This window comes from Elephas maximus, chromosome 9, assembly GCF_024166365.1.
Source record: "Elephas maximus indicus isolate mEleMax1 chromosome 9, mEleMax1 primary haplotype, whole genome shotgun sequence".
In the NCBI taxonomy this organism is placed as follows: Eukaryota; Metazoa; Chordata; class Mammalia; order Proboscidea; family Elephantidae; genus Elephas; species Elephas maximus.
In genome coordinates, this window is record NC_064827.1 from 113,300,958 (window position 1) to 113,318,593 (window position 17,636).

At 42.0% G+C, this 17,636-nt stretch overlaps 1 protein-coding gene and 1 pseudogene across 1 annotated transcript; both read left to right on the forward strand.

Moving 5' to 3' along the window:
• The window catches only part of LOC126083168 (transforming protein RhoA-like), a 512,020-nt pseudogene that overhangs the window by 82,854 nt on the left and 411,530 nt on the right, over window positions 1-17,636 (forward strand).
• LOC126082514 (late cornified envelope-like proline-rich protein 1) lies at window positions 13,366-13,654 on the forward strand. The gene is given in 2 exon segments (XM_049895015.1): window positions 13,366-13,578; window positions 13,580-13,654. Coding segments are annotated over 2 exon segments (288 nt in total).

Here is a 17,636-nt window from a genome sequence, read left to right on the forward strand (position 1 = left end):
AGCTCCAAGCTTCCTCACAGGATAACTCTTTTGGACCTTCTACCTTTTATATCTTCTCCTCTCAGAGTTCTTGCAGCCTCAGGTGTGCCTGCCCCACCAGGAGACACATTCCAGTGTCTCCAAAATTCTGCCCTTACAACTTGTGGTTGGGTGGTGTCTTAGTTATCTCCATCAATCTACTGCCCTCGAGTCGATTCCGACTTACAGCGACCCAATAGGACAGAGTAGAACTGCCTGATAGAGTTTCGAGGAGTGCCTGGTACATTCGAACTGCTGACCTTTTGTCTAGGAGCTGTAGCACAACAGGATTTCCCTTAGTTATCTAGTGTTGGTATAATAGAAGTACCACAAGTGGATGGGTTGAACAAACAGAAATTTATTCTCTCACAGTCTAGGATGATAGAAGTCTGAATTCAGGGTACCAGCTCCCAGAGAAGACTTTTTCTCTCTGCTGATTCTGGAGGAAGGTCCTTGTCATCAATCCTCCCCTGGTCTAGGAGTTTCTCAGCACAAGGACCCCAGGTCCAAGGGACACACTGAGCTCTGGGAGCTTTTTTCTTGATAGCATGAAGTTCGACTCCTCCCTGCTGGCTTTTCTCTTTTATATCTCAAAAGAGACCGACTCAAGATACAACCTGATCCTGTAGATTGAGTCCTGCCTCATTAAAATAACTGCCTCTAATTCTGCCTCATTAACATCATAGAGGTTAGGATTTACAACACATAGGATAATAACATCAGATCAAAAAATGGTGAACAACCACACAACACTGGGAATCATGGCCTAGCCAAGTTGATACACATTTGGTGGGGGGAGGGACACAAGTCAATTCATAACAGGTGGGAAGAGATGGAATTTGCTGCGACACTTGCCTCCTCCTTTCCAACCCCTCCTACACTGTTCATTCTAACAAAGGGAGGTCCCAAGGAGCAGCCCCCCAACCAGCATCAACACAAACCCCAGCACCCTTGGGAGCCCATGTGACCCAATGAGATCCCTCCCAAAGTCTTGAAAGAGCATGTTGAAATCATGGAAGGTCTGCTTGGACCTGCCCATTCAGCCACTTTGGAGCCAGATGGAAAACATGAAGAAGAAGAAAATGAGCAACAGCAGGAAGAGATTGGGATATACCCAGACCTGGGACTCCTGAGCTACACTGATAAGCTGTGTTACAGGAAGCATTTATTACGAAGGTGGGCTGGAGTGGAGGTTTGATGTCTGTATGTTCCATAGTTTTGTCATTCCAGCAAACAAAAATCTGGCATTTGGCCCCAGGATATTGTAATTAGCCTCGATTCCTTACAACCTGATCAATGTGTGTGTGTGTCTGTGTATGTGCAAGGTGGGGTGTGATGCTTTAATCCAACACTGGATGCAAACTCTAGAGGTGGATTATAGATCATCTTCTAGATCCTCCAAATCACTGATAACTCCTTGTAAAGTATGTTCACACACCACCTCCTTCCGTTATCAGATGGAAGCAATTATTCATCCTCAATTCCTGAAATGTTGCTATTGCCAGAATCACAGGTGGATCCCTAGTCCTTAATTTAGGAGCTGGAGAAAGAGGAAGGACCCACTCCCGCTCAGGTAAACCAGAGGAAGAAGGGAGAATCAGAACATGAAAACCACAAGATTTCATCTAACCCTATAGTGCCTTGGCTGCCATGGCTTCTGGGCAAGGACAGCTCCTAGTGTGGGAGCAGGTGCAGAACAAGGAAGTAGGATACAGTGGAGAGGCAGAGAGGAGGCATCGTAAGGAATCAAAGACTGGGAATACTGCACAAGAGAATGGGCACATAGACCCACAGTACTGGTAATTGAACCAGAGTCATGTGACTGACTTCCCTTTTTCCTTCCAATACCATGGTCTCCACCACCTGCTCAGCCACATGTTCTCACAACCTGTACAGAGCAATTAACTGTCCATTTTCCTTCCTTGCAGCTGGTAGAGAAGCAACTGCTAGAGTTGAAAGGGGGGGGGAGGGTGTGGAGGCAACCCCAACTTATGGTGTTCCCCCCATGGATTCACTTTTTTTCCAGAGCCTGAGGCCAGTGAAGATGCAGAGAGCACAGGTAACCACAGCCGCCACCTAGGAATCAGTGAGAAATTGGCACAAAAACGTTGAATGCAGATGACCTGCCAAAAGATAGCAGAGGAGACAGTAACCTGTCTAAGTCAAAAGAACTTGCTCTCTTTACATGGAGTCAAAAGTTACAGAAACTTAAGTCTGAACATTCATCCTCTTCTCACCAGGGTGCTAGTCGCTCTTCACCTAGATTGGGGGCCAGAGAAGCCTTAATGTTCATAGAAACCTCTCCTGTTAGTGAAACACCTAGGAAGGGTCCAGTGAAGAGGAGGAGGAAGAGGAGGAACTCCCCAGCCTTGCCTTCCTTTTGCCATCTCAACAAAGCCTACTGCCCTGGGGTCTTTCTAAGAGTCCTCTGCCTGCCTCTGGTATTCTACGCCATGGAGCTCAGGGCTCCTGGAGAGCATCTCAGTGCCTATTTCCTGAGACAGTGAGTCAGCCATCCTAGACAGGGCCAAGTCTAAGATCCCAGCTCAAGTTAGAGACCCATCTCTTGCTGCCAAGAGGCCCTACTCAGGGGCTGACCTTGGAGTCTCTGGGAGGCAATCCTCCCCTGTGGGTGAGGTCCAACCCTCAATGCCTCTAAAAAGAGTGACCCTTCCACACATCGGAAAAGGAAAAAGCTTCATCCTAGCCAGTGGCAATCTCTCCTCTTCCATGTGTCAGACCCCTAAATTAAAAAAAAATAGATGTTGATTTTCAGCTCCCCCACTCTTAGGCTAATGCTTCTCCCCTATCGCAGTGGTGTTTCTGGGCTGTTGTATAGATACAGTGAGGGCAGAGAGGGAGGCCCAAAACTGGGCAGGGTGCACATGTACTTCCATGGTTGGAAATGAAGAACAGTAGCTTTACTTTACAGAAGAGTCCTCTGTAAAATGGGATTAAAGATAGTTATGTTGGAAAAAACTCTCATTGCTTCTGTTCTGGTTCTCCTCTACTGTTGGAAGGATTGTGGTGCTGTGAAAAGGAAAAAATACAGGTGTCCCCCATTTTCTACATCCATGTGTGACTGACCTACTTTTTTCCTCCAGCTTTAAGTCATGTTCTCAGAATGCTTTTGGGGACAGTCTGGCTTTGGCTTCTCACAGGTCACTATTAAATCCCCAGTGATCATTTTCATCATCCATTTTTCACAAACCCTGGCTGGGTTTTGGGGAGCTTTCTGTGAGTATCCTATCATCTCTCTCTCTTTTTTTTTTCATTAGCGCCGGAAATATATATAATTAGAAGTCATGTTGTAGAAGTTTTAATGATATGAGGAAACGTTTACAGTGTATTTCAAAAAACTATGGGGTTAACCTGTGCTTGTCAACCTTTACTATGCTGGGGGATCTTGTTAAAATGCAGATTTTGATTCTGTAAATGTGAAGTGGAGCCTAACTTGAGATTATACTTTTTTTTTTAATTTCTCCTGCAAAAATTTATACACATATTGTTTTGTGACATTAGTTGCAATCCCCACAATATGACAGCACACCTCCCCTTTCCACCACAGGTTCCCTGTGTCCATTCAACCAGTTCCTGTCCCTTCTTGTCTTCTCATTCTGCCTCCGGGCAGAAGCCACCCATTTGGTTTCATGTATGTGACTGAATTAAGAAGCACACTCCTCACGTATATTATTTTTCTGTGTTATAGTCCTGTCCAATCTTTACCTGAAGAGTGGGCTTTGTAGTTCTTCTGGTCTCAGGCTGGTGGAGTCTGGTTCATGTGGTCCTTTAGTCTCTTGGGCTAATACTTTCCTATGTCCTTGGTTTTTTTCATTCTCCTTCATTCCAAGTGGGTTGGGACTAATTGATACATACTAGACGACCGCTTGCAAGCTTTTAAGACCCCATATGCCACTCTAAAGAATAGTTTTCTTAATAAATTTTGTTATGCCGATTGATCTAGATGTCCCCTGAAACTATGGTCCCCAGGCCCCAGCCCCAGCTACTCTTTCCTCAGGATCCATGTCTTACCACTTACAAATTAAATAAAGCAGACAAAATCAAACACACAAGAAAATCACCCACGTATGTATAATTTATATATTACAATCACAAAGGGCTCTGAATATACAAAATGATCTTGGAAAAGAAGAACAAAGTATGTGACTCACACTTCAAGGTTTAAAATACCACTACAAAGATACAGTAAACAAAACAGTTTGGTACTAGCATAAGGACAGACATAGATACAAAGGTATAGAATTGAGGATCTAGAAATAAATTCATATATCTTTGTCCAATTTGTTTCAACAATGATGCCAAATCCATTCAATACAGGAAAGAACAGTCTCTTCAACAAGGGATGCTGGGGCTTCTGGATCTCCATATGAAAATGCATGAAGCTGGACACATACTCCATACCATACACAAAAATTAAATGGATTGTTGACCTAAACAGGTGAGCTAAAACCATAAAACACTTAGAAGTAAACATCAGGTTTATGTTTCAGGATTTCCCCCCCACAACTTCATAGATATGACACAAGAAGAAAAAAGAAACAGATAAACATCTCTTGGTGAAAACTGAAATCTTTTCTGCATCAATGAGCACTATCAAGAAAGTGAAGACATACTTGGAATCTCTACAGTGCTTAAGGGTTTCATATCCAGAATTATAAAGAGTGCCTGGAACTAAACATAAAAATACAAATGACCCAACTTAAAAAATGGACAAAAGACATAAATAGACATTATTCCAAAGAAAATATACAAATGGCCAGTAAGCAAGTGAAAAGATGCTCAATATCATCAGTCATTAGGGAAATGCAAATCAAAATCATGATGAGATGTCACTCCACACCACACCAATGGCTGTTACCAGAAAAAAAAACAATAAAACAAAACAAATAAGGACCTGGTGAGGATGTGGAGAAATTCAGACCCTTATCCATTGGTGCTGGGAATATGAAATGCTACGGCCACGGTAGAAAACAATTTGGTGGTTCCTCAAATAATTTAGCATAGAATTACCATATGACTCTGTAATTCCTCTCCTAGGCACAAACACTAAACAATTGAAAGTAAGGAAACAGATAATTAGGCACTGACATTCACTGCAGCATTAGTCACTGAATCAAAAAGGTGGAAACAACGCAAGTGTCCATCAAAAGATGAATGGAGAGCGGGGCCGAGATGGCGGAGAAGTCAGACGCTTCCAGTGAACCCTCTTACAACAAAAACCCAAAAAACAAGTGAAACAATTACATTTATGACAAGCTAGAAGCCTTTTAGAAGCCCTGAACAACAAAAGCAAAGTTAGAAAACGGACTGAGCATCAGGGGGAGGTAGAGACAGTTCAGAAGTGGAGAGGAGTTCCTGAGCTTGAATTGCTGGGAACCCTCAGGCTGCAGCGGGCTGGTGGTAGTGTTCAGCTGCATTTTCCTCAGGGAGAAACAGCCTGCTACACAGCCTACTCACACCTCCGAAAACAGAAAAGAACAGTGCTTTCAGCAAAACCTAAGTACTTGCGTGTATTTTACTGCGCCCCCAGCCTCCAAGCCGGCTTCAGTGGCTGTTGATTTCCCTGGGCCTGAGACAGGCCCTACTGCATGCCCTGAGCCATTCTCCTGGCCTTGGAGAAGGAATAAATTCACAACTGGGGAAAAGGCAATCTGCTAGCTCCACTAACCTAGGGAGCTCAATACAGAAGCGGCTCCTGTCCAAGCATAAATCGTCCATGGACTTTGAATACATTTTCCACCCTGCATGGACCTGTGTGGGCGTATTCCAGGAGAATAGGCCCTTGTTGGCAGACCACAACTGTTTCAGCTGTGTGGTGGAGAGGTGGGTTTTTGATGTTTGACACTGCTTTGCCTATTAAAAAGGGTCCTCACAGACATCAGGGGCCTAAGGACTGGTGACTCCAATCGGGTCACCCAGCCACCCACCACAGAGATGCAAGGTTAACTGGTACCTGCCAGTCCTTACGACCAAAAGCAGTGGGTGCCCAAGGTCCGTCTGCAGAACCCACCCACCTATGCACTCTAGGGAACAGGGACATACTTTCCTCACAGACACTTAGGAGATAGTTGTCAGCCCCACGTCTTTTTCAGAGCATGGCCCCCTGCTGCAACCAGACACTGGTACCCACACCAATAATCCCGGCCCCTCTAAGACTGTAGGACAGAGCCTGTACCACACACATGATGACCAACTACCTGGACACCTGAGCTGAATCCATACAAGAAAAGTGAATGGACTCCTAGGCTTATACACCTGGTAACAGCTCTAGCAATCTGGTGACAGGATATTAGAGCTTCAAAGGTAAAATAATCAAGATAGCTCAATCAAGCAACCTACTTAGACATATCAAAACAAAACAAAGCAGGAGGCTAGGATATACTAAGCAAACATAAATGAAAGAAAGATGATAACTTATGGATGGCTCAGAGACAACAGTCAATATCAAATCACATAAAGAAGCAGACCATGATCACTTCAACAAGCTCTGAACAAAAAGAATCAAGGGATCTTCCTGCCTTTCTGGAATTACCAGATGCAGAATACAAAAGATTAATATACAGAACTCTTCAAGACTTCAGGAACGAGATAGGAAGGAGACCAGGCAATACGCGGAACAACCCAAGGAACACAGATAAAGCCGTTGAAGAAATTAAAAAGGTTATTTAAGAACATAATGAAAAATTTAATAAGCTGTAAGAATCCATAGAGAGACAACAATCAGAAATTCAGAAGATTAACAATAAAAGTACAGAATTAGACAACTCAATAGAAAATCAGAGGAGCAGAATTGAGCAAGGGGAAGGCAGAATTGGTGAGATTGAAGATAGAGCACTTGACACCAATATATTTGAAGAAAAATCAGATAAAAGAATTTAAAAAATGAAGAAACCCTAAGAATCATGTGGAACTCTATCAAGAGAAATAATGTGATTGGAGTACAAGAACAGAAAGGGATAACAGAAAATACAGAGAGAATTGTTGATGATTTGTTAGCAGAAAACTTCCCTGACACCATGAAAGTTGAGAAGATATGTACCCAAGGTGCTTATTGAACTCCACGTAAGGTAGATCTTAAAAGAAAATCACCAAGACATATTACAATCAAACTTGCCAAAACCAAAGATAAAGAGAGAATTTTAAGAGCAGCTAGGGATAAATGAAAAGTCACGTACAAAAGAGAGTCAATAAGAATAAGCTCAGACTACTCAGCAGCAACCATGCAGGTAAGAAGGCAGTGGGATGACTTATATAAAGCAGTGAAGGAAAAAAAAATTTCCAGCCAAGAATCGTATATCCAACAAAACTGTCTCTCAAATATAAAGGCAAAATTAGGACTTTTTTCAATAAAATTCAGGGAATTCATATAAACCAAATCAAAACTACAAAAAATACTAAAGGGAGTTCTCTGGTTAGAAGATCAATAATATCAGATATCAACCCAAGACTCGAACACTGGGCAGAGAAATCAGATGTCAACCCAGATAGGGAAATCATAAAAATAAATTAAGAGAAAAAAACCCTCAAAACAGGGTAACAGCGATGTCGTAATGTAAAAGAACACAACATTAAAACAATAAAGATGGACTAAGAAATGATCTTTCATATGGAGAGGAAGGCAAGTCGATATATAAAAAAAAAGTTAGGTTTAAACTTAGAAAAATGGGGGTAAATATTAAGGTAACCACAAACGAGACTAACAATCCTATTCATCAAAATAAAGTACAAGAAAAAAATAGAGACTCAGCAGAAACAAAATCAACTACAACGAATAAGAAGAAAGGACAATATATAAACAAACTACTCAGCACAAAAAATTAACTGGGAAAAAGAAACTGTCAATAACACACACAAAAAAGACATCAAAATGACAGCAATGAACTCACACCTATCCATCATTACGCCGAATGTAAATGGACTAAATGCACCAATAAAGAGACAGAGAGTGGCAGAATGGATGCAAAACATAATCTGTCTATATGCTGCCTATGAGAGACACACATTAGATTTAGAGATACAAACAAACAAACTCAAAGGATGGAAAAAAATAAATCAAGCAAAGAAAAAACCAGTAAAGGGCAGGAGTGGCAATATTAATTTCTGACTAAAGAGACTTTAAAGTTAAATCGACCACAAAGAATAAGGAAGAACACTATGTAATGAATAAAGGGACACTATACCAGGAGGATAAAAAAATATTAAATATTTATGCACCCAATGACAGGGCTGCAAGATACATAAAACAAACTCTAACAGCATTGAAAAGTGAGATAGACAGCTTCACAATAATAGTAGAAGACTTTAACACACCTCTTTCGGTGAAGGACAGAACATCCAGAAAGAAGCTCATTAAAGACACGGAAGATCTAAATGCCACCATCAACCAACTCGACCTTACAGACATATACAGAACACTCCACCCAGCAGCAACGAAGTATACTTTCTTTTCCAATGCACATGTAACATTTCTTAGAATAGACCACATATTAGGTCATAAAGCAAGCCTTAGCTGAAGCCAAAACATTGAAATATTACAAAGCATCTTCTCTGTCCATAAGGTCATAAAAGTAGAAATTAATAACAGTAAATCAGGGAAAAGGAATCAAACACTTGGAAACTAAGCAATACCCAGCTAAAAAATGACTGGGTTAAAGAAGACATTAAGGTTACAATAAAGAAATTCATAAAATTCAGTGAGAATGAAAACACTTCATATCAGAACCCTTGGGACACAGTGAAAGCAGTGCTCAGGCTTCGATTTATATCAATAAATGCACACCTGCAAAAAGAAGAAAGGGCCAAAATCAAAGAATTATCCCTACAACTTGAACAAGTAGTAAGAGAGCAACAAAGGAAAACCTCAGGCACCAGAAGAAAGCAAAAATAAAAATCAGAGCAGAATTAAATGAAATAGACAACAGAAAAACAATAGAGTTAACAAGACCAAAAGCGGCTTCTTTGAAAAAATCAACAAAATTGATAAACCAATGACCAAACTAACAGAAGAAAAACAGGTAAAGGAAGCAAATAACCCAAATGAGAAATGAGATGGGCGATATCACAAGAGACCTAACTGAAATTAAAAGAATCACATCTGGTTATTATGGAAAATTGTACTCTAACAAATTTGAAAACCTAGAAGAAATGGATGAATTTCTAGAAACACACTGCCTGCCTGAGCTAACACAAACAGAGGTAAACCAAAAAAACCAAACCCAATGCTGTCGAGTCGATTCCGACACACAGCGACCCTACAGGACAAAGTAGAATTGCCCCATAGAGTTTCCAAGGAGCGCCTGCCGGATTCGAACTGCTGACCTTTTGGTTAGCAGCCATAGCACTTAACCACTATGCCACCAGGGTTTCCCAAACACAGGTAGAACAACTAAACGAACCCACAACAAAAGAAGAGATTCAAAAGGTAATCAAAAAACTCCCAACAAAAAAAAAGGCCTGGCGAGGACCAATTCACTGGAGAGTTCTACCGAACTTTCAGAGAAGAGTTAACACCACTCCTAAAGGTATTTCGGAGCATAGAAAAGGATGGAATACTTTCAAACTCATTCTGTGAAGCCAGCATATCTCTGATACCAAAACCAGGTAAAGACACCACAAGAAAAGAAAATTATAGACCTATATCCTTCATGAACATAGATGAAAAAATGCTTAACAAAGTTCTAGACAATAGAATTCAACATCATATCAAAAAAATAATTCACCATGACTAAGTGGGAGTCATACCAGGTATGCAGGGATGGTTCAACATTAGAATAACAATGTAACCCATCATATAAATAAAACAAAAGAGAAGAACCACATCATCTTATCAATTGATGCAGAAAAGGTATTTGACAAAGTTCAACACCGATTCATGATAAAAACTCTCAGCAAAATACGAATAGAAGGAAAATTCCTCAGCATAATAACGGGCATTTAAACAAAGCCAACAGCCAACATGATCCCAAATGGAAAGAGTCTGAAAGCATTCCCCTTGAGATCAGGAACCAGACAAGGATGCCCTTTATCACCATTCTTATTCAACATTCTGCTGGAGGTCCTAACCAGAGCAATTAGGCTAGACAAAGAAATCGAAGCATCCAGATTGGTAAGGAAGAAGTCAAAGTATCTCTATTTGCAGATGACATAATCTTATACACAGAAAACCCTAAAGAATTCTCAGGAAAACTACTGAAACTAATAGAAGAGTTCAGCACAGCATCAGGATACAAAATAAACATACAAAAATCAGGTGGATTCCTCTACACTAACAAAAAGAACATTCAAGAGGAAAACGCGAAATCAATACCATTTAAAGTAGCCCCCAAGATGATAAAATACTTAGGAATAAATCTTACCAGAGATGTAAAAGACCTATAGAAAGAAAACTACGAGACGCTGCTGCAGGAAAGCAAAAGAGACCCGCATAAGTGGAAAAACATACCTTGCTCACAGATAGGAAGACTTAACATTGTAAAAATGCCTATTCTACCAAAAGCCATCTATAGATACAATGCGATTCCGATCCAAATTCCAACGACTTTTTTTAATGAGATGGAGAAAGAAATCACCAACTTCATATGGAAGGGAAAGAGGCCCTGGATAAGTAAAGCATTACGGAAAAAGAAGAACAATGTGGGAGGCCTCCCTATACCTGATTTTAGAACCTATTATACCTCCAAAGTAGTCAAACCAGCCTGGTACTGGTACAACAACAATACATAGACCAATGGAACAGAATTGAGAATCCAGACATAAATCCATCCACATATGAGCAACTGATATTTGATAAAAGCTCAAAGTCAGTTAAATGGGTAAAAGACAGTTTCTTTAACAAATGGTGCTGGCTTAACGGGATATCCATCTGCAAAAAAATGAAACAAGACCCATACCTCACGCCATGCATAAAAAATAATTCAAAATGGATCAATGGCCTAAATATAAAATCTAAAACGATAAAGATCATGGAAGAAAAAATAGGGACAATGCTAGGAGCCCTAATACATGGCATAAACAGTATACAAAACATTACTAACGATGCAGAAGAGAAACTAGATAACTGGGAGCTCCTAAAAATCAAGCACCTATGCTCATCCAAAGACTGGGAAAAAGTTTTTTTAGCTATGACATTTATGATCAGCATCTGATCACTAAAATCTACATGATACTGCAAAAAGTCAACTACAAAAAGACAAATGAGCCAAGTAAAAAATGGGCAAAGGATATGAACAGAGACTTGTCTAAAGAATACATTCAGGTAGCTAACAGATACATGAGGAAGTGCTTATGATCATTAGCCATTAGAGAAACGCAAATGAAAACTACAATGAGATTCCATCTCACTTCAACAAGGCTGGCATGAATCCAAAAAACACAAAATAATGAATGTTGGCGAGGTTGTGAAGAGACTGGAACACTTATACACTGCTGGTGGGAATGTAAAATGGTACAATCACTTTGGAAATCGATTTGGCCCCTCCTTAAAATGCTAGAAATAGAACCACCACACAATCCAGCAATCCCACTCCTTGGAATGTATCCTAGAGAAATAAGAGTCTTGACACGATCAGATACATGCACACCCATGTTTACTGCAGCATCTTTTAGAATAGGAAAAAGATAGAAGCAATCGACGTACCCATGAACAGTCACACAATGGAATACTAAGCATTGATAAAGAGCAATGATGAATCTGTGAAATAGTTCATAATATAGACGAATCTGGAAGGCATTATGCTTAGTGAAATTAGTTGCAAAAGGACAAATATTGTATGAGCCCACTATTATAAGAACTCGAAAAATAGTTTAAACAGAGAAGAAAATATTCTTTAATTGCTAGGAGAGTGGGGAGGGAGGAGGGAGAGGGGTTTTCACTAATTAGATCGTATATAAGAATTATTTTAGGTGAAGGGAAAGACAACACACAATACAGGAGAGGTCAGCACAATGGGACTAAACCAAAAGCAAAGAAGTCTCCTGAATAAACTGAACGCTTCGAAGGCCAGTGTAGGAGGGGCGGGGATTTGGGGACCATGGTTTCAGGGGACTTCTAAGTCAATTGGCATAATAAAATCTCCTGAAAAAACATTCTGCATCCCACTTTGGAGAGTGGTGTTTGGGGTCTTAAATGCTAGCAAGTGGCCATCTAAGATGCTTCAATTGGTCTCAACCCACCTGGACCAAAGGAGGATGAAGAACACCAAGAACACAAGATAATTATGAGCCCGAGAGACAGAAAGGACCACATAAACCAGAGACCACATCGGCCTGAGACCAGAAGAAATAGATGGTGCCTGGCTACAACCTATGACTGCCCCTGACAGGGAACATAACAGAGAACCCCTGAAGGAGCAGGAGAGCAGTGGGATGCAGACCTCAAATTCTCCTAAAAAGACCAGACTCAATGATCTGACTGAGTCTAGAAGGACCCCAGAGGTCATGGTCCCCGGACCTTTGATTAGCCCAAGAGAGGAATCATTCCCAAAGCCAACTCTTCAGACAGGGATTGGACTGGACTATGGGATAGAAAATGATACTGCTGAATAGTGAGCTTCTTGGATCAAGTAGACTCATGAGACTATGTGGGCAGCCCCTATCTGGAGAGGAGAGGGCAGAGGGGGTCAGAAGGTGGCCAAATGGACATAAATTAGAGAGTGGAGGGAAGGAGTGTGCTGTCTCATTAAAGGAAGAGCAACTAGGGCGATGTAGCCAGGTGTATATAAGTTTTTATATGAGAGACTGACTTGGTTTGTAAACTTTCACTTAAAGCACAATAAAAAAAAAGTTGCAGCCTTGGAAACCCTATGGGGAATTTCTACTCTGTTCTATAGCGTCACCATGAGTCAGAATCGACTCAACACCACACAAAATAGCAGTGTTTGGAGAGGCTGGGGGAGAAAACAGAGACTATGGGTAGCCCTAGTGAGAAGCTTTTCTGTTCCTGGCAGCAGTGTGCCTGACTACACTTAGAGCTCAGTAGCCTTCACTGCAGTCTGCTTTCACCAGCATGAATTCTGAGGGAAGAGTTGGGACAGCAAAGAGGGTGATTACTCATAGGTCTACTCTCACAACAAGCTCTGGTGTTGAGCTGGAGCTCTGCAGCCACACAACGATACCTCCTTGATGATGCCGGGCATGATCTCACAGATGAGGGGTCCCCCTCCCCCCTTCCCTGGATTCTTCAGAGCTGGATGGAGGAACCAGAGGGAAAGCCCACCTTCCTGAGCATAGCCATAACATCCACTTCCCTCGACTACTTGTCAAGTTCTCTACCAAGATGGGGGCGGTAGGCGGGGGGGGGGGGGGGAAGGGCCAGAAAATCAAGAAACAATGTCGAGTGATGATAAAAGTAAATCTAGTGAACAAAAGACTGAGTCCAAGGGTGAACAAAAGTGTGAGCCCAAGTGTGAACAAGAGTGTGAGTCCAAATGTCAGCCCAGCTGTTTAAGGAAGCTGTTGCAACTGTGCTCTGACAAGTGCCCACGCAACAAGTGTCCATCACCATGCGCACCAAAGTGCCCCTCTGTACCCCCCGCCATGCTCCCCTCCATACCCCCCCAAGCCCTGTACCAAGCCCTGTCCTCCTAAATGTCCCTCTCCCCGCCCACTCCAGGAGTGAGGCACCACGGGCACCACCATCATCTTCACCATATACAGCAACATGGGGTTGGGGGCTGAAACCAGGAACTGAAAAGTAAATGTGTTCCCCTGCTGTGCAAAAAAAAAAAAAAAAAAATAGATGAATGGAAACGCAAAATGCGACCTATAGTTACACACAATATTATTCAACCATAAAAAGCAATGAAGTTCTGAAACATGCGATAAATGCATGGACCGTGAAAACACTGTTCTGAGTGAAATAACTGAAATCCCAAGAAGGATCCCGCTTTACCTGAAAATCTACAATATGCAAAGATATAGAGCAGATTAATGGCTAGGAGGGATGGAGGCAGAAAGCATGAGGAGTGATTGCTAAAAACCAAGCAATGACAAAAAGAATCTTCAAAACCAAATGAAAAGAAACCTATGAAATCCTACCATGTATTACAGATTAAATACCGTATTTAAAAATACATGATATTTTACAATATAAAACCAGGCCAATCCCCATTCTGCCAACAAGAGTACATAACTACTACAAAGTAGGTCATCATGTTGGGAATAGCATATGAAGCAGGCTGGGCAAGCTGCAAGTAATCCATTGGTACTACAAAGAAGCAGTTACTGGATTATTCCAGAAGGAGGTGTCGGTATACTTTGGGGCAGTAGAATCTACCACAATGGAGACTCACCATAAGGCTCAGAAGTCCTTGGTGGGTCAAAGTGAGGTAGGAGGCATGTGTGGAGTCAACTGGGGTCCACCATGGTCATTTGACATCCTCTGTTGTGTTTGAAGCTAAACATAATATGGGGGAAAATAAAGAAGGTCAGGTCACCCTATCAGAAAAACAGGATGCTGAGATGAGACTTCCAGTGCTAGCAGCATCCTGAGGCTTCAGAAAAGAAAGGACTCAGGGAAGTTAAGAGCCATGTCTATTCACAGGTGGGCCTCCCCAAGCTCTCTAGATCCAACTTCCCTGCCCTCCCTCAGGCACAGGGCTTCCCCATGCCCTCCCCTGTCCTTATTCCACCCCAAGCCCTGCCCTGCTTCTCGCACTTCCAAGGAACTGGCACCAACCCTACCTGGGAAGGTAGGGATCAGAACTAGAGATGAGACAAACCAGGGGAAATCCAGTCCATTCTCTCTTGGGTTCCTGAGGCCTCCTGTGACAGAAAAGACAAGGGGTGTGGCTGGGAAGCACTACTATAAATAGGGCATCTGTCATCTTCTTCCAGATTGTTCAAGGAACACAGACCCAGTTCCTCAATCCCCTCACCTGTCAGCTGCTCTGACTCACCAGATCTAGGCTCGGCCCCATACATCTGCTCAGGTGTGACTGAGACCTTTGCCTGTATCTCACACATCTCAGCACAGGGGCACATCAGAAGATTCACCCTACCCACAGCCAAGGTTGGAGGGATTCTGGCTGTTTAACCTTGTATCTGGCTGTTTCTCAGCCAACTGAGGTCCCGTCAACTTAGGGTTCTTGGGGCCTTCTCTTCCCAGGCCCAGGTGTGTTTTCCCTACCTCCTGGTTACCAGTGCTCTTTGACTATATAGAAAGGCAGCCAGTTTTGGGTCAGGTGTGCTTTCATTTTTAGAAATTTCAGGGGGTCTTTTGCAGCAGATTTGCCCAATACAAAATGTCAATGTGACACCTTTCATTTTTAGAAATTTAAGGGGGTCTTTTGCAGCAGATTTGACAATGCAAAATGTCCTTTGGTGTCCTGACTGCTGCTTCCATGGGTCTTCATTGTGGATTCAAGGCGCATGAAACCCTTGACAACTTCAAATTTGTCTACATTTTCTTTATGTTCAGTATAATCCGCACTGAAGGCTATAGTCTTTGACCTTTATCAGGGAGTGCTTCAAGCCTTCATTTTCAGCATGCAAGGTGTGTCAGCTGCATATCCCAGATTGTCAATGACTTTCCTCCAGACCTCATGCCCCATTCTTTTTCATATAGTCCAGCTTCTCAGACTGTTTATTAAGCATAGAGCTTGAAAAAGGGAGATGAAAGAATACAATGTTGCCACATCCCTTTTCCATGGACACACAGAAGGGCCCAAGTCCCCCAGATGCTCCACTCACAACCTCCAGTAGAGTACCCCAATGATGCCTAAATGTTCTTGCTTAGCACATTTTAATGACACACAGGGACATGCACAGACACACAGACTTAAACGCACTTAAACACACACACACACAACAGACATGCACTGACCAGTGTCATGTCGGTAAAAACTTATCAATCCTCTCTGTGGGGGGGAGTGTGGTAAATCTTGATTTGTAGAGATTGACAATTTCCCTGATATAAATAATTCCGCCATGGCCCATCTGAAGCTACCAGCCTGATGTCACTGACCCACACTTGGGCAGAGATAAACACCGTCTACTATTCCAAGTTAACAGGAGCTGATTCCAGCATACCTGATCCACTTTCCTATTAGTACGTACACACATTCCACCTGCACAATGAGAAGGACCCTTAACTCCCATCCCTAATATGTAAACCAAGTATCACCGTACATTTCCAGGAGACACAGCTCCTCACAACTCTTGAACACACACATATAACTACTACCCACACCCTGAATACACAAACATACCACCTCATACTGCCTATAGTCTTAAGACAAAAACCCTATGGACTGTGAATACTCACAGCCATTCCTACAGCTATGTATATACTCTCCACACGTGCCTGAACACACACATGTACAACCAAGAGGACCCAGATATACTCACTGAATACCATACACACAATTAAGCTCTCTAACACCACCAAGTTCAAAATCTCACCTCATAAAAAAATAGGCCACCCTAAAACAGACCCACACGAAATTCTACATCTCTAAAACATACATAACACACAATTCCCAAATGCATGCACAATTTATATAAACCCTCTCAGTTTCCAAATGTACATCCTGAACCTCCCACATCTTCCAGAATAAACACCCCAGAAAACCAATGAAACCAAATACACACACAACCACATACAAACTGTATTATTAACATATAAGTACATCCCATGAACACTGAAAACGTACATACGAGCTATACCACCAAATTCTGCAAGAATTAGACCAGAATTGGCACAAAGAAGAACCCTAACTGCCTTCATACAGATACAAGCCCTCCATACACTCACTCAAAACCCAACCACGGGTATACACCTCACACATTCAGAGATGCAGGTAAAACTTCAAAACATCAACAATCCTTGCACTCTAGCTAACATACATACACAACCCACACCATTATGCACCCATGCGCTCACACATGCCAGAGACAGCATACACAGACACACACGAATACCCCCAATTCCTCAAAGTGTACATCACCCAAAACACTATAGATTATCACATGTCTCTAGAATACAGCCTCCCTTCCTCAACATCCGAACATGCCCAAATACACCTTGAAACACCCTAATATTCTCCAAAGAAACACGTGTAGAATACTCCAAGAATAATTCACCCACCCACTCCTGACTTACACACACCAGTATATACTCCTCACTTACAATGAAATATCTCTTGCACATCCTGAATAAATACACTGGAACCCCGTTCCGGGTCCATTATCTCATGTTCCGAAACAGCCACATTCTCAGTATCTCACACATAACCATGTCAACCTGCATCTACTACATGTAAAAACAATTCTCCCACTCCATGTGCAAATACACAGCCCCATCTTTTCATCAGATACACGCCTCCTCATTTCACATTACATACCATACTCCCTACTGAAAAATATTACACCTAGCTCTAGATAATATTCATCCAAACGGCCATGCCCCTTCATGAAACACACAAACTCATTACACATACAACTGTCCGCATACCCCAAACATAACCTAAATTATCCAGGATACTAAAAGTTGGCAAAAATATGGCCCTATTGAGGCAGGCAGCCTCAGAGCCTAACCCTTCTGAGAGACACCTGCTCTGGCTTATCCTCCCACACTGAGCAGAATAAGCTGCACATTCTTT